General features: G+C 38.6%; 1 protein-coding gene across 1 annotated transcript in view; it reads right to left on the bottom strand.

Moving 5' to 3' along the window:
• The window catches only part of stk32a (serine/threonine kinase 32A), a 67,274-nt gene continuing 44,187 nt past the window's right edge, over positions 1 to 23,087 (bottom strand). The window contains exons 8-13 of the mRNA XM_087847421.1: positions 20,161 to 20,264; positions 16,014 to 16,130; positions 14,824 to 14,949; positions 13,359 to 13,487; positions 5,682 to 5,746; positions 1 to 2,567 (exon numbers count right to left, since the gene is read on the bottom strand). Of these exons, the coding sequence (XP_087703547.1) occupies positions 2,450 to 2,567; positions 5,682 to 5,746; positions 13,359 to 13,487; positions 14,824 to 14,949; positions 16,014 to 16,130; positions 20,161 to 20,264 (659 nt within the window). The 3' untranslated portion in view covers positions 1 to 2,449. The remainder of the gene's footprint in view (positions 2,568 to 5,681; positions 5,747 to 13,358; positions 13,488 to 14,823; positions 14,950 to 16,013; positions 16,131 to 20,160; positions 20,265 to 23,087) is intronic.

The following is a 23,087-nucleotide window of genomic DNA, read 5'->3' as shown; positions in this document are numbered from 1 at the left end:
TTGGTTCAGAAAAAGAAAGTTATTATTTAAGGCACACCTTAACAGTTTGCAACTCCAACACATTTAATTACAATAAACACACAGTGACAACTGAAGGACAACAAAACCGTAAGAGGGGTGAGATTCACATGTGTGGACAAGTGTATTCTCAGACTAAATTCTTCTAACACATATGTTTTGTTGAGAAATTATATTACCTGGGTCAAGTACCATTTGCCATTGAGTTTTGTTTTGGGGTTGTTTTTTGGGGTTTTTTTGGTTTCTGAAGGTGGCAAATGTGCCACATTGAGGCAATAATTCCAACATTTTGATACCCATATAAGATCAAATTGAAATACTGTTTGCTTGACGTGTATCCAGGATTATTCCATCTATTGAACTATCCCACCTTATAATATACAGACACCTTTTACAGAAACCCACCTTTGAATTTCTAAAATCACATCTATGACAACAACAACAACGACACCACAAAAGTAATTTGAAAAACATTGCACCTGTCTTCAGTAGAAAAGTGCCAAGAGTCATTCAATTAGAGATTAAACTACATTTTAAATGTAATTACAAGAGATCAAAGACTTGAAAGGATTGAGTGATACTGCAGCTAGACAAGCTCAAGGTCAATAGAGTGGCACAGTGGGATTAGTATAAATCACATTGACTTACAGATTGTGAAAAGAGCTCGGGTTTTTAAAACATGCACTTATAGCTATGGGAACCAGCTGTGTGCCATATCTATGGTCTAAGGCACCCCTCTGCAAACCTCAGAGGCAGGTGTGGTTTAATATTGAACAAGTCTATGGCAAATCTTACTGAACGAAAGAAGGGTGTTTTCACGCCTTCATTTGGATGCTGCTAAATTTTATATCAGCGTTGTAGCAGCTGCACAAATGTGTTGATGCAGCGACAGATTGCAAATGGATTCTGTTTTTTATGGGAGCAATTAAGAGCGATTACAAATTTGCAGACTTATCTGGTGGCACATATGCATTTGGTTGTATCCAACACAAAACAGGAAGAACATAAGTAAAAAATACAAAAACAGACATGAGTGCAGACAATAACTGAAAAATGAATGCAGTCTAGGAGTCAGCTTAATCATCATCTAGAAAACCACCCTAAGGAGATAAATATTCACTCACAGCATAAGATCGTTATTTTTTTTTTTGTTTCTCTGTGCATAAATGCTACACTTTATGAAGAAGCGTGTGCAAAGCGAGGTTCAGTGCAGAACATATAACATCTACCCTCTAGCTTTTTTCTGTGTTTTCATCGCAGTGAACCTTTTTGTGAAGACCCAGTTTGTCATTTGCAGATTGAAGCAAAGGTTAGTCCAAAATGTCAGCGTTTTGATGAAGATTTCCATCAGGACACACTGATTAAAGTCAGCATGAAACGTAAAAGCTCCATATAAACATCCAAGGTTGAGAAAAAAAGCTACAGTTTGGTAGCTGCATTTTAAATACACATCATGACTCCACATGACCCATAAGCAAGTCAAGGAAACATATGGGATGCTTTGCTTATATCTGCTGCTGATTGGAACTGGGACTTCAAACCAAATGCTAAAATCCTATCATCTTTGTTAACTGGCAAAGCTACGCAACATGACCACTACCAACATGTACCTGCTGCTCTGATAAAATGAGCCATTCGTGCTCAGTTCTACAATTTAGCTACATAGATTTTTTTCTTAGAGGAACTGGTGTTTGCTGTGTTAAATCAAATATCTTGTTTTATGTTTCAAAGTTGTCCAGTTTTAATGTTTTGCGCTCCTATTGTCATGCTCATGTCCCGATATTAAATAGAGCACACTGTACAATGGCGTCATCCTCAGTGTTCTTAAACACCTGCTGCCCATCTGCTATGTTGTCGGTCTAATTCCATCTTGTTGTCATTTTTTATGTAGCACTGGTGAACCATGTTACACTTACATAACCGCCACGGACTAAAAAGTCTCCCATCCAAGCAGCAGCAGCACATATAGCTTTTGGCCATGGTTGACCAGCTGATCAGATGTGGCTTTGTCAGGCAGGGAAGTGACTACCATTTCACCTCAGCAACTGCTCAGAGTAGAGGCTGAGCAGATATTAGAGCACCAGATGGATGTAAGGGAACATTATATGAGTGACACTCTGCTGAGAGCCATTCTTCTTGGTGACAGGAAAAATGCCTCGCTCGGGCATGGCTGCTGCTCCAGGAGTCCATTTCACTCCTGCAGTCCTGGAGTTCTTTATAATTTATTTTTTGTGAGTGAACAGAGATGCACAAGTGCATACTGTGGTGCATTTGTGTTGTGGATAACAAAGTGGTGCAGGAACACTGAAGGCCAGTTTTGAGTGCCTGTGCTCATAGAATAACATGTGTCTGGGTGCAAATTGCAGATAGATATAAGCCGTGGGCAGGTGCAAGTGATGAGGGAGTAAGCAGGGATCTCACATCATGAGATCTATCCTGATAAGTAGGCAGCTGGCTCGATATTGTTGTTCTGTCCATCTTCTATTGCCTTGTTCTTCTCACTTGTGGACAATTCAGAGGACTCGGTGTCCGCCACTGCTTTTCTTGACCTGTTGATGAAAGATTTATTTGAGTAGATATAAAGTCAGCCGGTGTCTGTTGCTATATTCTGCAAGAATACTGTAAAAGTTAACAATAACACATCTTTTCATCTTCCATGCAATGACTTAGTAACTAATTGCACTGAAATAGGATCATTTTAGCTTCACATTCAACCTGTAATTGCTAGCTTGGCATTTTATGATTTTTTTTAAATGGATACTTAAGAGGGAAACATGTATCAGCTGGTGGTACTGATATTATTCCCTGTGATGATAAAAACATCTAGCTGGTCCTATTTTACAGTAATTGTTCTTTTAAAGCTAAACCTACTGACCTTTTCTCCTACCTTATCAACCAAAATTTTAGCTATTTGTTACCTTAAAATGTGGTCTCCTTGTACACTAATCTAAAAATTGATGTTTTTACAGGAGCATCAATTTTTAGATTAGCGTCCATAGGAATTAAGAGGGTAGGTAGCAAGCAGATGCTGCTAATCAAATGCACTTGATTAGCTAATCACCAACAAGTGTGAAGACCTCTGTAAAAGCAGAGGTTTTAGCAGTTTGGTAGTCACACAATGTAACACAATGACCTTAAAGAAGGAGCTGTTGCTACCCACCAACCTAGGAACCGTTATAAGCCATTTCCACCCAATTTGAAGTCAAATGAGAAAGATTATTCACAAGTAAAGAACATTGAAGACTCTCGCCAATCTCAGGCATGGACATCCCAGCAATTTTACTATAAGATCAGACCACAATGCTCAGAAAAATACCCAAAAAGCCAATAGCTACATGAGAGACTCTACAGGCCTTGGTTAGCATAAAAAGAACAAGAACAAGGTTTGTTCAGAAGTGTTCCCAGTAGGAATCTTATTCTCTCTAAAAAGAACACAGCAATTCAATTTAGGTTTGCAAAGCTGCATCGAACAAACAATAATAATGGATTGCATTTATATAGCGCTTTTTGAGACCCTCAAAGCGCTTTACAATTCCACTATTCATTCACACACTGGTGGAGGCAAGCTACAGTTGTAGCCACAGTTGCCCTGGGACAGACTGACAGAAGCGAGGATGCCATATCGCGCCATCGGCCCCTCTGGCCATCACCAGTAGGCGGTAGGTGAAGTGCCTTGCCCGAGGACACAATGACCAAAACAGCTGGGGATTGAACCAGAAACCTTCCAGTTACAAGATGAGCTTTCCAACCCCCTGAACAACGGTTGCCCACCCAGACCAAATGGCAAACATATTATGCCAAAAGTCAAGCATGGTGTTGGAGGGATGATGATTTGGGTCTGTTTTTCAGCCACAGGACGTGGGCACCCTACAGTCCTACACCCACCATGAATGCCACTCTATACATAAACAGTAAAGTCTATATGTAGACATTTTAGAATATAATATGAGGACATATGTCTGATTAAAACTCCAAACTGGGTCATGTGATAGGACAATGATCACAAGAACAGCAGCAAATCTACAAAAGAATGGCTGAAAAGAAAAAAAGTAAGGTGGCAAATGGGCCAAAGTCAAGTCCTCGATCCACTTGATAAGTTGTGTCAAGAAATCAAGAGAACTGTGCATAAAAGAATGCCTGCAAACTTTAATGACCTGAAGCAACATTGTAAAGAAGAGTGAGCTTTTCATCTCTAGTTTCTACTCTGAGCCGTGGAGTCGGTCATTCCAGCTGCCTGCTGAGCTTGCACACCTGACTCTCCTCACTCTGTGGCATCTATGAGTTGACTTTTATAGACAACTTCAACTTGTTTTAGGAGCACAGAAAGCTTTACTGGAGGGATGATCTACACCCTAATAGAACCCGTTCACAGGACTGTATACATCATTAAGCATACATTATACTGCCAAAAAGTCCATAAGTAAAAGTCCTACCTTAAATCCTGTAAAATAACAATGGCACATTCGAAATAATACTAAAATATACTTTCTAAATCAAGCTTTTAGGTTTTTTCAGGCCGACCGTGGCTCAAGAGTTGGGAATTCGCCTTGTAATTGGAAGGTTGCCGGTTCGAGCGCCGGCTCGGACAGTCTTGGTCGTTGTGTCCTTGGGCAAGACACTTCGCCTACCGCCTACTGGTGTTGGCCAGAGGGGCCGATGGTGTGATATAGCAGCCTCGCTTCTGTCAGTCTGCCCCAGGGCAGCTGTGGCTACAACTGTAGCTTGCCTCCACGTGTGTGTGAATGGGTGGATGAAAGGGTGTGTAAAGCACTTTGGGGTCCCTAGGCGGGACTAGTAAAAAGAGCTATACAAATACAGGCCATTTACCATTTCTATTGTTGTCTTTTTCCAGCTTTCCAACTGTTTAATTTGTTATTTGTATGTTGATAATACTACATATCATTTAATTTCATATAATGAATATAGAATTTCATGAAATAAAGTATAAATATTTACACTTTCAGGTTAAGCTAGCTGAAGACTAAATTACCATTTTATTTTACAGCAAATTGAGTCAAACTAATTTCCTCAAAGCAACAATTTTATAGCCTCTAATATCTGTTTTTATGCCTTTTCTGTGTACTATTGGCTTGGCTTGGGATAATAAGGTTTGATAAATGATTTAGATAGACCGAAATAATCATGAAATTATTTTATGTTCTTGTAGAATATGCCACTGCGTGAGTCAACATTGCACCTGCCTGAACATTTCCTTATGCAAATTATGGTGAATCATATCTCTTATTACTTCCAGAAACTTCTGATATACAGGATATATTCAGTACTGGGCAGCCTTTACCAGTCGCTATTTTATTTGCCTTAATCATATACCCACATTCTGATCATTCTGCCACAAGCAGACATTTTACTGATTTTACTAATTTTTTTAATACCTTTCTTCATGCTTCCACCAAGCAGCAAGGATTAGTCTATTATTCCTGGTTACAGCTAGAATATTTATTAAACCACATATCCAGCAAACCAAACAATCATTATTATTATTGTTATTATTATTATTATTAATGATGGTGAAAAGGCATAGTATTTACAGTGTTACCTTCATTTTGAGTCATCGTTTCTCATTTTTCATTTACTAAAAGCTACAGTGCTATTTATTCCATGAGAAGGCAGTATTAGCTGGTGAAGAAAGAATAGGCTCTTACTTTTCTCTGTTGAAGACAATGAAGTCTCTCTGGACATTATCCAAACGCTGCTGCAGCTGCCCATTCTGGGGTAGAGACAAATGTAAAAAAAAATCAGCTGTGACTCACTACTGGCAGTTGTGAAGAAGCAACAATAAAATCACGTCCAGCCATTAATCATGGTTATTCTTCTTGTTTTGGTGACTTGGATTTGTAATATGTGCTGGTGCACAGTAATTGTTTGAATAGTCCAAAAGGTGCCAGTTGAAAAAATTCACTAGGAGACTAGGATATACAACACAAGAGAGAAAAATAGAGAAAAACTGAATAACCCTAAATTAAGTGTAATAAAGCTGCCCCTGTAGGACCTTCAAACCTTTATTGAATTTCCTAAACTGTTTAATTTTTAGGGTGTCTTAAGGCCTCATTCTTAGTAAAAAGAATCATACTCAAAGTTGCACATGCATGTATGGGCATGTGGTGCTTCCCCCTCAAGCTCAGTTAGATTGGCCCTCTACACTTCGAAATGGCTTACTTCCTGCCAAAGCTGTCACTCACACAGCCTAGCAGAGAGGTTCTGTACAGGTGCTGTCACAGTAGGGGGGGAGCAACTGGCATCCGAAAGTCATCAACTAATTTAGGGCAGGAAGACAGACTGGAGAGTAGAGAGAGGAGAGGCAAAGCTGGAGGAAAGGAGGAGCAGAAGAAGTTGGGAGTGGATTTTGTGATTTTGCAAGCATGCCTGAGAGAGAGAAGGATAAAACAGCCCTATGATTAGTATACATCTCGACTGCAAGCGAGCCTCTGAGTTTTAGTGAAGGGACACTTTCAGTGCTGTATCAGAAAAGAAAAACGGCAGATTTGCATGAACCCAAAAGATACTGACACAACCACCCAGACAGAGACTGTAAGAACAGGGTGTGCTTTTGTGTGAGTGATACAGACAAAAAAAAGGACAAAGAAACAAACAGACACTCAGAGTGGGGTGGATGAAGCGTTACACATTATTTGTCAGGCATGAGTTATAGATCTGATACATAAAAGACATGATGAGGCATGAAGAAAGATATTGTTTTCTTTCTAACAGTGTCAAAATGATGCTTCGCATCTAAGATCTAAAGGCATGACAGGACCCATGAAATAAAGAAAGAAAAACCTTTGTCCAACATTGTCTGTGCTGCTATAACCCATGATAGGACATATAGTTTCTGTTCAAGTTGCAGAGAGAGCTTGAACAAAAAACGCACTGCTGTAAAGTCTTGGAGCTTCTCCTTAGGGTACCGCCAGTCAGACTTGACTGAATACATTTTATGTGCGCTTATTTTTTGATGTCAAAATATATTTCCAAGGCCTGATTTACACTTTTGACTTTTGTGGTACCTCCTGGTCTTTTCCATGTGATCTCCTGTTGTAAAGCTGTGAAGAACATTTATTATTAATTTATTTATAAAATCCAAATTTGACTTAATACATCCACGTCACGCCAATCCACAGGGTGCTGATAATCAGTATTCACCTGTTCAAGAACAGTGACAGCAATAAGAAGTTAAACAACTATAGACATCTATGATGAACCCAGAAGGAACTGTTTCGCTTTTTTCTTTAGCAGCTTCTAAGTATAGGACATCCTCCACTTGTCTAGCCTTGTCTCTGTGCCACATGTTTTCTGTTTTGGGACCTTTACTTTTTCTGATATATTAGATACCTGTTCAACACACTCTGTGCACTTTTAAGCATAGTTCTTATCATTTCTATGCAGACAACATTCAGCTATATATCTCTTTTAAGCCCCAAGACGTTTCTAAGCTACAGACTTTGCAGAGGTACTCAGACTCTACTAAAATTTGTAGGAACAGTCCTTGCTTGTTCCCCTTACAGATTCGTACCTAAGCTCTCGTTTGCCTTTGCAGGATTAGCTACATCTTCTATCAGAAATGTTTTGGTAACTTTTGTTTCAGCCTTTATTTTGGATGCTCACAGCTTGAATCCTGTCCTAGATCTTGCAAATTGAGTTCCAGTGTGTCTGGCTCTGCATTGGAAATTGTTATTCATGCATTTATTCAATCACATTTTTTGATTATTGTAACTCATTGTTCACTTTTCACAAGAAAACCTCCCTTTTATTTTGTGCTTTTACTCTGTCTTGAAAATCGAGGGTTAGATGTAAATTGATTCATTCTTCTGTAACTGTACAATATGGGCAGATGTTTAAATTGATGGAGACAAGGAGTGAGAAGGTCAGAAAGGAATCTGCCAGAAGAAGGCTCTGGCCTTGCTTTAACCGTTGACATTTCACTACTTCTTCTCTCCTCTTTGTCTCTTCCTTCCTTCCTTTATTTAATGCTTTTAAAAAGACAGTTCAGAAGCTAATTGCTCCAAATGGTAGATTAAACTTTCCATTTAATGAGACAAACCAACAGGGAGTGCTCTGTTGGATGAAAGCCTAACAGGAACATTTCTCAAGGTCCATGGCTAAGGCTGAGGCTGATGTTTGTTGTGACTGGTAATGAGCAATAGTATTAAAATATGTAGATTCCCTGACACATAAATGGCATATCGAATCACAGCCATTTGAGAAGATTGATATGCTGTAATTTGGGAACCGTATGTGACATAATAGTGAAGTTAGTGGTAAATAATGAAATATGGATCGAAGGAATGCTTTAACCATAATTTAAACAGTAAAAATCTTCAGCTCAGATTCAAATGCTGAGTGTAGAAATCTCTGCTGTACAAGTAGTACTTCTTAAATTGCACGTGTTTGACTTCTCCTGATGATATTCCCTCAGACCTAAACCAAAGCCAAGTTCTGACTCTGCATTTTTAATCAGTGGCACACACAGAGTTGCTTCCTCAGATGCATGTGCAGCTCTCTCTCTATTCCAATGATCCATCAATTTATCTGACATCAGTGCTAATGAACTGGTTTTACACTACTTCTATAAAGCTTTTGTTTACTCAGAACAACCAGACATTCTATTTTTTAAGCTATAATTGAAAGAGATAGCAAATATTTGAAAGAGATCATTGAAAAAAAATCTGTTCTTCACTTTTTTTTTCTTAAATAAAAAACTTCATTCAAGCACATGTAGATTTTGTCACTCTACTATACTTTGTTTCTGTACCCAAAGAACAAAAATTGTTTTATATCCTGTGAAAACCTTAATGTCAGCCTGAAGACAGCCTTTCCCATCTCTCTGTTTCTCTCCATGGGACTCCGTGATACTGAAACATGGCACTGATTGGACCTTTTAGTGCCTTATTTCCAACTCACTCCCAATGCCCCACCCAAAAAATTGCTGTTTATTTTGAAATTTGCATTGAAAATAATGGATGTACTTTTACTATATTTACAGTTTTAGCAGTAACTTTTTAATCAAGCATTCACTCTCTTTTTAGCCTTATTATTGGTCACTACCAACTACCTGCTATTTACATATTTGATGGCATTTTCATGAAGCTATATCTCATTTTCATTAACTGCTGTTTTGCTAAACAGATAATGTGTGGTAGGTTTTAGCCACTTTTTGAAAATGGATGTAAACAAAAATTATCGACGAGTGGTGAGACTGAACCAAAACCAAACATGGCGCAAATGACTTAAGTCAAAAATTCCCCTGAAAATGGTCGGATGCAAGGACCAGACTGAAAATGAGTGAAAAAGCATCAATGTCCAAAGAAAAAAGCACTGGAGCACTGCTTCTCAAGACCAATTTAAAAAAAACGGGTCTATTCTTCCAAGGTTTGGTTCCTTGGAAGAATAGATTATTTTGAACAAAATCATAAAATAAAGTACAAAAACAAGATACAGCAGTGAGATTGGAATCAGACATACACAAACTCATAATGGTGTAAATGAATGTTTTAAGTCTGAAAGGGAGTAGGTAGAGATCTTAAACAAACAAAAATCTACAAACTAAATGCCTACGTTCTCGTTAGCTACAGATACGTGCACAGAACAATAATAATGAACAATAGTAAAATCCAGATGAGCAGAATGAGAAGCCCATTTTCCATTAGTACCTAATTAGTACTAATTAGGACTCAGTATGGTTAGCCACGGTTTCCATAAGGTGATAGTATCTGGTACCAGGTACTAAAATGGTACCTGCTCTGCTGGGGTTCCAAGCGGATACGAGCAGGTACTAAAATGTGACGTCATCAGACTTCATGCCACCTATGCCATGCCAGGCTGGTCAGTGGTGTCACTCGGTGAGTCACGAGAGCATGTCGTTCACGAAAATAAAAACTGCCAATTTTGAAACCCAGCAACAAGGGAAATTGATACCAAAAATCAAAGCCATGGTCCCTGAGTCTGACGAAAAGCCACAGACCAAGCATCAGGTCGACCGAGCAGCAGGACGAACGACCACACACATTAGGTGGTACTCGATCGTAATGGAAAATCAGTCGATCCGAGGTGAGTCATGGTGAGTCGATCCGAGTAGATACTGATGGAAAAGGGGCTATAATAGTTTTGTTTTGTTTTTATAGAGTTGTATGAACTTACAGTCTACAGCGACAAACAGGTTTTAATTTCCTCTTTGCAGTTATCACACAGCTTTACTCCATTGACTATGATACTGTAGTATTTACTACAAGTTCTTACAGCCAGTTATTAAACATATAGCTTGTGTTTGTCTGCTGGTCTTATTAATGATTCTTATTGATCTTTGTTCTAATATGTAAACTGACACACAGACATATAAGGAAATGAGGGATGGCTTAGAACTTTTGCACAATACTGTAGGTGATTCTCTGCATGTTCATTTTAATGACTTATTCAACATTAACCCAGTAATCTTCATATAGTCATTTCTCAATATAAAGTTAATCATCATAACCACTGCAGTAAAAACTCTACAACAAGCAAAAATGTTGCACCCAATACATTCACTAGACTATTATAGTAAACGTCAACTTATTGTCACCAGATCAGGCAATTCAAACATACTAGAAACCTCCTGTGATTGCAATATGCTGAGAATCAGATAGAAGATGATTTCACCCATTTCATATTTTAAAACTTCCAGGGCATTATGAAAATAACGTCACCAATGTCACCTATAATAAAACCCAGCCTAGCAAACATAAAATTACAACTTGATGCACACATAGTAACAGCAGCCTGGAGAAACAATGAGAACATACTGAGTAGCAAAAACAGCTCCAGCCCTGAACACATTATACAAATTAATTCTATATGTCAAGTTTCCACTTTATCACACGCATGCAATAAACTTGAATGGCACCTATGATTAGGCGAGGTGTGCGTGTATGTGTGTGTGTGTCGGCAAGTTTCAGTGTGACAATTAATTTTGTTCTCACAGCAGTCCAATTTTCTGCAGTGGTTTAACTGAGCTAATTCCATGCTACATTATGAGAGCAATGAAAGGAAGAAGGAGGCAAAAAGATAAAAGTTCAACCAGAAAAATTGATGAGGAACGGGACACTTTCTGTACAAGAAAATGTTATAGTGACATATAGATATCTTTGTGCTGGGATACAGCGGAAAGGAGAGAAAAGCAAAGGTTGGAAAGGAGAAGAGGAGAGGAGGAACATACAAAAAAAGAATACAGACGGCTTTAAGGTAATGAGTAAGAGGCTGGAACAGGCATTAGGGTAGTTTTCTTCATGCAATATTGATCTGCTGTGCTTCAGCAATGGTTCACAGACCCTCTCTCTTACACACACATACACACATATATCAAACACTCACAATCTTTTTTTGTCTGTCTCTTATAAGCATCCATCACAAGTGGCCCCAGTAGCCCTGCGTAAATGGATATGGTAAAGCACTGCACAAACAAAAACTGATATTTATAGCCAGTAAAGTGAGTATTCCACCTGACAGCTAAGCACACACTGCAAAATATGATTCCACATAAGGATGTTTGGCCACATCATATTGAATAGGCTCCAAACATCAAAAACTGCATGCAAATTGAATCCCTGAATAGATATAAGATGGGAAAACTCGAAATGGGTCTACATGGGAAATAGCAGAAAGACCTGTGCTTTCTGTACACAACATTTATAAAAAAAATCTGTTTGGTATTTGAAAAGCAATTTAAACGGAAAGACAAATGCCCCGCTGTTCAGTGACATTATGGCACAAACGTCACAGTGGGCTAAAGTAATGCTTTCCAATCTTTCTTGTGTAATGTGCTCAAATAAATAATAACTTCAATCATTCATCCCTTACTTACTATCTAATAAAGTAGGCAGAGTGGGATATTAGCTATTTGCGATCTTTCTGTATCAGCATTTTTAGCAGCCAATAACTTAAAATAAATAAAGGAAAGGAAAAATGTGAGAAAGATGTGGTTGATTCTGCTCGGATCAATCAGCTGATCTGAGCAGAATCGTGCAGAGTTTAATTGAGTTAACAACTAACTACACATAGAAATATCCATTTCTATGAAAGAGTTATTTATTTCATTGCACTCAGTTGCCAAACAACAGTTTATCTATTGTTTTTAGCTAACAATTTTAATTGTACCTGGTTGTTGTAACAGCTAATACATAATCCATACTGTTGGCTAACACCTCAACTGCTAGCTATTCATTTTGGTAAAGACATCCCAGATTTTTAATTCCCACATTTGGCTACTAATTTCAAGTACTTATCTATTATGTTTAATTTTTTTAATCACCCTATCATCTTATTTTTTTCTACATATACATCCACATCTGCTGCTAATCCACACCATTTAGTTAGCTTCTTTACTTCCTTAAAATTGGCTCCAATATCAGTCCTTTAAAACTAAAATGCAGTTTCTGTTTTTACGGCTAATTGTTCCATGTAACCCAAAGATACCTTTGTTGGGAGTCACTAGCGCTCTAACGTAGCCATCTTACATTTCATTTTGCCTAAATGCTACTAGAATGACTCAAAAGTTGCTTCCCTTTAGCCTTCGCTTAGACAGAAGAGACATTTCTTTGAAAGTCTGCTATTATTGTTTCTTTAGAACAGGTGGCATACTCTCTGACAAAATGGACCAAGTGTTTAGAAATGTTGTTTGGCCACACAGTGAGATATTACTGATATATACACTTAGACAAGCCTCCACAAGCAGCTGTCAGCTTTCATAAAACATGGTGCACTTGTCAGTTCTTATTGCAAACTGGCAAAGAGTGTGCTCTAGAGTCTAGACCACACAGATTGCTTCACTTCTATTAAAAAAAGGAATTCCATAAATTGTTCCTCTGTGCCAAAGGGTGAGAGTCGGGTCAAACTTTGTAACTTTGGCATTGGCTGTATGTGTGCGTGCAACAGGTTAGATTGTGGGCCTTTTTCTGAAGTGTGTGTGCCAACTGTAGGTGTGAAGTATCTGAAATTTTTCTGTTGTGTGGTAAAGTATAAACATATCTAACACACATTCCTGTACAATTGATATGCATCTTATTCTAGTTTGATCTTTCTGAGTTCATACTGTCGTCATGAAAATATTGTGTGGGTATGTTCTCCCATATCTCACTCGACCTTTTACCTTCCAGTCTTTTTCTTCGTTCTTCATTAATGAAAATAATGAGAGAAAAATATTCTAAACCAAAAATATTAACTGAAATGTTAGTTTCCTAAGATAAACACAGTTGTAAAAAATGCATTATCAATCATCAATATCAAACATATGTTAACTACCCTAACATAACAGGATGTAAATATGATCTAAATATCTAAATTTATGGCCTTACCTGCGGAGAGCCATCAGAGCCATGCTCCTTGGTTTTTCTAGCAAGTCTTTTCTTCTTCTTGTGAAGTGGTTTGGACTCCAGGATCATTTCCTCTAGCTCAAATGTGGGGTCACAGTTTAGCCTTCGCCTCTACAGTGACATATTCATATAAAGAAAGACATGTAATCAAAGGCATAGACGTGGCTATTTTGGTGTCAAAAAACAAGACAAAAAACAAATGGCAATCCAGGTTTCCGTGTTGTATTAGAAACATTATGAGGAAAATTTAGAATTTTGCATCAATAAATGTTTTGTACCACTAAATATCTGACAATGAAATGTTCAACAGTGCTTCAGAACACAGTAATATGTGATAAAAAAACAAACTGAAGCAAGGTAAGACGCTGAGTGCTATAAAGTTAGGAAACAAAACATAAGGGCTGAGTTTTCCCTCAGTGTTCAAACATTAACAGTGTGGAAGGGATTAAAGACTGTGCATGTGCCTATAATTAAACAGAAAGACACTGTCAATTCCCCATCGATCCTCTGTGCCTTTCCTCTGCTGTGGTAGCCTGACCGCTGGGGATACCAGCTGCTCTGCTCTGCTATAGACTGAAACTAGATAAAGTCATTTAGTTAACTGTTTACTTCCAACAGTCATTAATCTCTATTTATTCCATTCTGGAACAAAGCATTAACAGTTACTGTCACCTTTTAGAGTTATTTGATCATTACATTATTGTACAGGTTTTCTTTTCTTTCTAAAAGCTCTTCTGTGAGCCTGTCAAATTTACTTTGGACTTGCAGATTCTCATTTACACCCTTCAATCACCAGCTGTAACTTTTGTAACGCTTGGAAGAACCTGACATTACAGAAGATACTACATGAGCTTGTCAGCAAAGCAGCGTGACTCCCTGTCTAATGGCATTATTAGCTTTATCCACTTTGCCATAATGACTCATTGACTATATAGCTGCTGGTAGATACACATTTTAGCTTCTTTAGCTGCTTTCAGTTGTGTCTAAGACTCTTTCTGTTCTCTTTCTGCCTAGATATCTACAATAAGTAGTTGGGCCAACTTAAACAGCAGGGGGCAGTGTTTACAGACAGGGTACAAAAGATTAACTGAACAGTGGCTTCATCTTCATTTTTCACTACCCGCTTTAGGGTAAATGCCTGAAATACTGGTATGGAAATAAGTATGGGAAAAATACGGCAGAAAAACCTTTGATATTTATAATCTAATATGTTAAAAAACAAACGTGTGTCATGATACTTTAAATAAGCTTTAAGGTCATTTAAGACTTCTATGGATGGATTATTTAAAGTGTGGTATATGTTTGTTTAGGTGCTCCTTACCTTGATTTACAGCAATGTTGTATTTGTGTCATTTAAATGTAATACAGCAGAAAAATAAACATTCAGATGTGAGCATTTTGCTGCGCACTACACTGTCACAGTGCTGAGTTTATGTCTGATACTCACATTTGGAATAAAACCTGGAGGGACCTGCTTGCTGAGCACAGCATCCCAGTTGACGTCTGACATGTAGTCCAGATCCTGTAGCTCTGCTAGACAGGAAATGCGTTTCTGGACATCTAAGCACAGCAACTGAAAGCGACAAAAGGATTAAAGTAAGAACAACTGTCCACGGGGAGGCATGGCTGAAAAGTTAGGAGCAGAGTCCCACTGAGACATGAGCACATGTTTGCCTTTAAGGATGTGTCTGAGAATGAGGATACAGGGACAAAGGGGGTTGGAAGTACTGGAGAAGGGACAAGCGGAGGGAGCTTGAGAAAGAGGGAGGAAACAAAAGGAGGAGGAAAAAAATGAAAGTCATATAGAAAGCTAATGGTGATGGGATAACGCAGTGGGTTGTGAAGGATAAAAGATGAAGGACAAATTAGTGGGCCTGAAATTCTTCCCTGGCATTTTCACATTCTTTACATCTCTTTCGTCTCTCTCTATACTCTCCTGCTCACTCCCTCATACACATATACACATGCAACTGGAATGCCAATGAGCTTCGAGGAGTCTGAGCACGAACCAATGCAACAGTTTGACTGCAGTGGATCGCTGCCAAGATAAAAGCCAAATCCTACAACAGCCGTGCATCTTTTAAGCATTACAACAAGACGAAGACACGCTTGACAGCTGAATGACATACTGAATAACACGTAGACTATTCTAATTTTAGGCTGGTATTTAGTGTTTATTCACACATACTGAAGTATAAGCTTCCCTGTGTCTGTTTTTCTGTGTCTCTCTACGTTTTCAGCTTTAGCATTTGTTCTGGAATAGTACCTTATTGATTTATGTATGCAAGTAACCGCAAACAACACTGTCATTCACCTACATCACTAATTTAAATGTTTGAATACTGATTCTACTCAATTATAATTCTAAAGTTGTGCTGCATTCAAGTGAGGCTGTAACAATGAAAGTGACCTCCTAATTAAGATTCTGTAGCCTCAGTGTGCTGGTGTCAGATATGGATAATGGTCTTCCCAGAGGAGACAAAGATTTCCCACACTGGAGAAAAATTCAAAATAGCGTATGTCATACAAAATAGCAAAGACACCCACTGACAATAAGAGTACCAGGAAAAACAAACAATATCTGAACAATATAATTTGTTTATGTTGCTGTTTATTATGCATTTGCTGCTTGTTTACCTTTCTGAGAAGAGACTTCATCTCCAAAGACCAGGCTGCTGGGTAACTAGGATGGACCTTGTGAAATGTTTGCAGGATCTCATTGGCTGGTGTGCTAGATTTCATCACATATGGCCTCTGAAATAAGGAAAGTAGAGCAAAAGACAGGTGAGGGGATATGGTGTGACTGACATGGCAACCTGAGACTGTCACTGGGAAATCAATTGCTAAAGCTCCAGTCACAGAGGCCTCGAGACCAGTGACCTCCTCGCAACCACCGTCACGGGGGAAAAATGTGTATTGCCAAACTGATTGGCAAAAACTTCCTTGTGATTGCTTTGGTCCCCAGCTGATTGCTGTGATCACCTGTACTTTGCATAAGCTGTAAAAGGTGAAATACAAACTGGAACCGGAGGCTATGTGCTTTCAAAGAAAAATCTGCATTTTTTTTTTTATTAAATGCACTGGCTGCAGTGCTAAGGTTTCTGTGTCAGTCTTCAAAATTTACTACTGCTCAGCTACTAGTTAGCAAAAAATTGAGGCTGGAGAAATACAGGCTAAGTAACTGTGACCTATTTAGTAGGGGTGCAACGATACTCGTATCGATATTGAACCGTTCGATACAGTGCTTTCGGTTCGGTACGCATATGTATCGAACAATACAGCATTTTTAATTTATTTTATCAACTTTCCTTCTGACGGTGCTGTCTGTGTTGAGCGCTCAGTGGCTCTGCGCTCGACAGTGCAGCCTAGGCGGAGTAGTCGAACACAGATTCACTGAGCGCAGGGCAAGCTAGCTAGACAGAAGTTAAGCTTGTTGCAACATGGCAAATTGAACCTCCCCCACCCTCATTCAGATCTGGCGTCTGGAACTATTTTGGTCTTCATGTGATGTATGACCCTGAAGGTAAGCGTGTCATGGACTAAAGTAAAACAGTATGTCAGATGTGCCACGCAATGCTCAATTACATGAGTGGGAACTAGTGTGTTAGCGCAGTTAGCTCGTTAATGTGTTGACGCTGTCCAGCCCCACACACGGGGCAATCCGCGGTAGCTCGTTAACGGAGATTTGCCGTGTTGTGGCGTTAACCTCATTTCAGATTAAGGCTGACAGCACTAGTGGGAACACAACGAATATGACTGCATATTTACCCGATAGCATCCTAGTGCAAAGACAAGTGGAAGCAGACAAAAACAACAAGGACGCATACAAACTTTACCCGAGTCATTTAGACAGCCGTTAGCACATGATTCTCCTTATGGGGACCTGATATGTTTAATATGCTGCTGAGAATATAGCCCAGAAGAAGCGTATAGTAAAGCTTTTATTTTGGAAAGAGACATTTCTCTGTAATAAACTCTCTTTTCCAAAGATGAGTGATTCCTCAATCAGATACAGGGCTCGCAAAATCGCTAGCCCGACGTCCTGGGGCTAGCGATTTTTCCAGTCGGGCTGCCCTGCTCTGCTCGTCGGGCTATCGTACGAAGGAAAAATATATGTCAATGCTTTTGCATTCTTTCGGAAATGTAGCTGGGTAATTATGTCATTGGCATCGGTGAGCCACTGTCAATATGTGACATATTGAAATCGCGTTTGAATTTGCGCTTGTTTTTTGTTTTCACTTTGCAATCGCGCGAACTGTGTATAGAGAGCGACAGCACTGATTGGTGAGTGATGATAATTTGCGCACCAATTCCTCTGACATCGTCTTATCAATCGTTAGCTTACTATGCAAACATGACAAGTGAAATCTCCCGCAGCAAGCTTAAACTTGTGAGAGGTTGATCGCAGAGAATCGCTGAGTGTTATCGAGTGCGTGTGTAAAAGCAGCAGGATATATATTTTAGTTCTGCTGAGCCAAATAAGACAGGTCAGGGTGAAGACGTGACAGCCAAAGAAAAGCTTACCACAAAACGGAAAAGTTATGACAAATCAGACTATAAGGCAAAGAGAAAATGCAGCTTTATGGTTTCATGGACAAAAAGAATTTCTGTGGCTGCAATATGACGAGCTAAATAACCAGGGCTGCACATAAGTGGTGCGCATTCGCTGTCAAAATAAAAAACGCGCACAAGATAAGAAGTTGCAACGCGTGTTTGCATACATAAGATTTTCAGGAGGAGGACAGACATTTGTTTAGAACTCTTAAAGATGCCGAAGAAGCTCCTTTAAGCAATTACTTTGGTGTTCCTCCACCTCCAAAGAAATGTCAGGAGTCCGAACCACAAAAGAAGCGCGTATTCTCGGAAAAGTGGTTGCAGGAGGTGAGCTGGCTTCAAACAAATGATGAACGCACAGAGAGGTGGTGCAGAATGTGCCGTGAAAATTTAATAAATGACAAATTAATAAAAAGGCATGAACATTTTTTTGTGTATCGAAAAAATATCGAACCGTGACACCAAAGTATCGAACCGAACCGAACCGTGAATTTTGTGTATCGTTGCACCCCTACTATTTAGCACTCTCAGCATTCAACCAATGGTCAAACCCAGGGGGAAAGTTAAATTATTACAATATTATGAGTAATATATTATAATTAAGAAGTGGCAGGAGTTTAAGGGAGAGAATGGAAGTTGAAAAGATACCTGAAAGTAGATAAAAGGCAAATAATTTGTCACATCCAACAGACCAGTTTTCAACACCCAGAAACTGACTTTTGCCTTATGGATGATGTTCGAACGTGTCAGTCAAATGAAAAACGTGTTAAAACCCAGAGGAGACAGAGGGAAGAGGTGAAAATATATTGTCTTGGTAAAGGTGATGTGCAGAGAGAGGAATAAAAGAAAGTAGGGGAGATAACTAAAGGAACTACCCAAAGACTACAGAAGTGAAGCTATGTCACGCTATGTCATTTCTAGGTATTAATAATCTGCTGAATAAGTGATGGTTGTAAATGCAGAGGACACAGCTTTGTGGGATGATGAAGGCAGCAAGAATATGTCACTTTTTGAGGTCAGATAAAGGACAAAAAATTCAGAGAAGGTAATGGAAGGGTTAGAAAGAAGATATTACAGCCAGAGTGAAGACGCAGCTCTAAGGTCAGAAAGAGGACAGAATGCTTTTTTTATATAGAGGGGAGTGGAAATTGATTGTTATGGAAATATTGTGAGAACCGATTTTCCTCATGCAGAAATAATCTTACAGATGACTCAAATATGAAGTATAAAATATAGATGCACTTATCATGGACACACTTCATATCGAGAAGAAGCGATAGAAGCACATATGTTGCAGCTGGTATGAAGGAAGGAAGGCAGTTTATCCTTCCAAAGGGTGTTTTCCTATACCCCCTCCTGTTCCAGTGCTCCAGATAAGAGAACAGAGCGAGTTTCTACACTGTCAAGAAGCACCTGGACTGTCCTTGAAGCCTCTACAGAGACAAACTGATGACACCAAACAGAAGACGGTCGGGTCATAGTGTTCTAAAAAAGACTCCATCATACCTGACCCTTTCAGGCCTCCTGGGAATAGTGAGACCTTACTAAAAAGAGGTGTCAAGTCCCAGAAAATCCATAACATTGACAAGATCTAATAACTTTGAACAGTTAAAGATAAATAGATGTGTGAGAAGAGAAAATTTCAGTAAAAGTTCATGACAGTTTCCCATAAGTTTCAAAGACTTAGAATCCTTGTCAGTGCAGAGGGAGGTTACTGTAGTTTATGTAATCCTCCTAAAATATGAGAAGAAATTATGCAGCTGCAGTTGGATTTGAGTCCACAATAAACACACTGCTCCAATAATACTCAGCCTAATGGAGTAGGAGGACCGAGGAAAAAGATCATGTCCTGTGTTTGCTTCCATGACATCAGAACTAAACTCTCCAGGTGGGAAGTGCACAAGATAAATAAATATCATTTTGCAAATCAATTCCAATTATATGGCTCTCTGAATAACTCGGATTCGATTTTCTCACTCTGCTGCAGCGAGTGGTCTCGCACCACGACTAAACGATTAAACATCTATCCCAGTAAGGTCAGCTTAAACATAAGATTCAATTATAACTTCATCTTCCTTTTGTTTTGTAGAGGCTGTCTAAACTCCTACTAACAGGATTTTTCTAGCACTCAGCGTCCTATGCATTATTGAATGCAGCTAAGTGTGTCAGACCGCACAGAAGTAATCTGTGATGTAGACATTGTGGTGTACTCCGTATGTGTCTAAATTACCTGTCCTCTTAGTAGCTCATAGGCCGTAATCCCCAGTGACCACCAGTCGACAGAGAAGGAGTAGCCGGGGTGGGACCCCTCAAAGGACTGAAAGAGCTCAGGCGCTGATGGACAAAAAAATATTGTACAACATAAATAATGCATTATAACACTTTATGACATCTTGTGTTATTAATGTTTTTTCATTCCCTTCTCTCGGGCTGTTTGGATGGGTTTATTTTAACTGTAGGATTCCTCCAGACATGAAATAGGGGGAGGCCAGGGATATTGTAGCATTTTTTTTCATCTGTACTTGAATTGTTTGATAAATAAACTTAGCACAAAAAAGATTTGGTTGATCATTTTCATTGCTGTGACAATGCTTATTGGCAATAAATCTTCTACCATTGGAAAGCCTGTTTATTTCCCCTTTTCTAGGGGTGGGGAACTCCAAGCCTCAAGGGCCGGTGTCCTGCAGGTTTTAGATATTACCCTGGGTCAATACAGCTGAATCAAATGATTAGCTCATTGCCAGGCCTCTGGAGAACTTCAAGACATGTTGAGGAGGTCATTTAGCCATTTAAATCAGCTGCGTTAGATCAAGGAAATGTCTAAAACCTGCAGGACACTGGCCCTTGAGGCCTGGAGTTGCCCACCCCTGCCTTAAATAATGCATTTCTGGGTTGACCAGCAGAGTTACGACCATGAAAACCGTTTGTCCCAAATCTTCTCTGCCAATGCCAAACAGCCTATTCTGCTATGGGCTCTTGTTTTGAGCTTCTCGTTGCCCAGCTGTTTGAGGTGTCGGATCGGAGCCTGATTCACGTGATGAGTCGAGATTCTGACGTTGGATCGTAGGGTCAATGTGTTTAGAAGACACAGAGCACCTTTTGTTCAAAGACTATTCATTTTAATGCAAGAAGTCAGAGTGCTACAACAGCCTACTTGGTGGGTAAAACGGTAACAGCAGTTCAGGGTAACAGTAACAATAAAAAACAAGTCATTTTAACCTACTCAAACAGAAGTGACTTTGAAAGTAATCAGTTTATTGTAGTAGCATCTAATAATTAAGAAAATATAATGCAAATCTTTTTTAGCCTATATACTTAAGAACATATATACTGGAAAACATATTTATACATGTATTTAAAAGTGGCAGTACAATTTACTTACTTACCTTTTTAATATTTATATGTATGTATATGATAATATTATTTTAACAAATACAAAACAAAGTAACTTTGCATTTCTTTCACAGGTAGCGAGAGAACCCTAATGAGCATGTGCCGAATTGCCCCCTTTTAAGAGATAGCTAGTAAGAGCACTAACACAGCATTAGAGGAAGCTAACAGTGAAGTCAGCACTTTGGAGGTATTTCACTCTTGCTAGGCTAACAGTTCTTTGCCTGGTAGCACCTTTGTAGTCAATCTCAAACAGTGGTCAAGTGAGGTAACGTAAGTGTCATCATCTCAAATGTTATCATTATGTTGTACCTGTATCTTTTTCAACACTTCCTTTTTTTCTTTCTTTCTTTCTCTACTTTTTCTTTAATAATAATAATGAGTTCAGTAAATTATATACTTGGATGTATTTATTTGTTACTTTTTTTTTTTTTACACAATTACCAATCTTTAGGTCAATATTATCTTGCAGATAAAATAATGATTCCTGGTCTTTTTTCTCAGAGGGTTTGGGTTAGGTTACTTAATTAAAGACTAATTTAAAACAGGCGTAGCATCTGTATCAACATACCCACAGGCATAACATCTGTACATGTCATTTAAGCTGTCTAGTACACGGTGCCTTGGTTGCTTGTGCACAAAAGAGATTAAGTCATTTTCTGTTGAATATTTCTTTTAGGGTTCAGTGATGGAAAGCATCAATTTCATTCTTGTTCCCAGGGGTAAAATAAATATATTGACATGCTCTTTGAACTATATTATATCAGATTATCTCTGTAATGAATAACAGATTAAGAAAAACAACCAATTAAACAAATAAAACAGTTTTTTTTATTCTTCTGTGGAAGCGAATCATCTAGTCATCTGTGATTTTAAATAGTCAGTAGAAAAGCCTTCTGTGGCTAATCTCTTACCGTTTCTGCGGATCTTTATCTATATTACACACAGGACTGTGAGGAACTATACTCAGAAACATGCAGGCTCTCACACAAATCCCCCACTTCTCCTTTAGGTTTGCTCTGCCTTCTTGCTGAAACGGAAAAAGTGTAGCTTATCTACTAAAGGTTCTTAGAGAAGGGGAGGAAGGGTTCTTTTTTTCCCCAGAGCAGCCATGAATTATCTATTATACCGTAGAGAATTCACCTGGAATCTGGTCGCACATTGTTCCAAGGTCATTTTCTAACCTGAATGCACAATTTATAAGGGAAAAAGAAAACAAAAAAGCTCACAGTTCACATGCCCCCTTTAAGCATGCACACAAACACATCCAAACACATGGTCATCATTCATACTGGCCTCAAATCCTATTCAACCTCAGATGTAATCTGATCTCTTTGGAGCTGAATCCACATAAGCCTGATTTAAGACTCATGATAAGGACAAAACTGAAGATGTGCTGGAAACAAGTGAAAGCAAGTCCTTTATTTAATTTTATTGTATGATTCTTACAGTATGCAATAAAGACTCAATAATGCACTACATATATGTTTACATATATATTAACTACAAATATTTTTTGTTGTTTTTTAGGCCCATCAGAAACTACATATGTAACTTTAACATCCAAAGTTCACCTTAAAATAAAGTTTTATTTATTGGATGTAGCTTTTATTAATAATTTATTAAAGTGACAGATGTAAATTCACTCAGTGAAGCTCTGTGAACTATCCATCTTTCATCTCTTTATCATGTGTATTTAAATATTTTATGAAAGTATAATTTAAATATTTTTTAAACAAAAGAGTTTTTGTTCTTTTTAAAACTACC

The sequence above is a fragment of the Neolamprologus brichardi genome, chromosome 10 (genome assembly GCF_056152115.1).
Source record: "Neolamprologus brichardi isolate AB-2024 chromosome 10, ASM5615211v1, whole genome shotgun sequence".
Taxonomy (NCBI): domain Eukaryota; kingdom Metazoa; phylum Chordata; class Actinopteri; order Cichliformes; family Cichlidae; genus Neolamprologus; species Neolamprologus brichardi.
The sequence above is the reverse complement of the archived record's forward strand: the minus strand, read 5'-3'. Positions and strand labels throughout refer to the sequence as shown.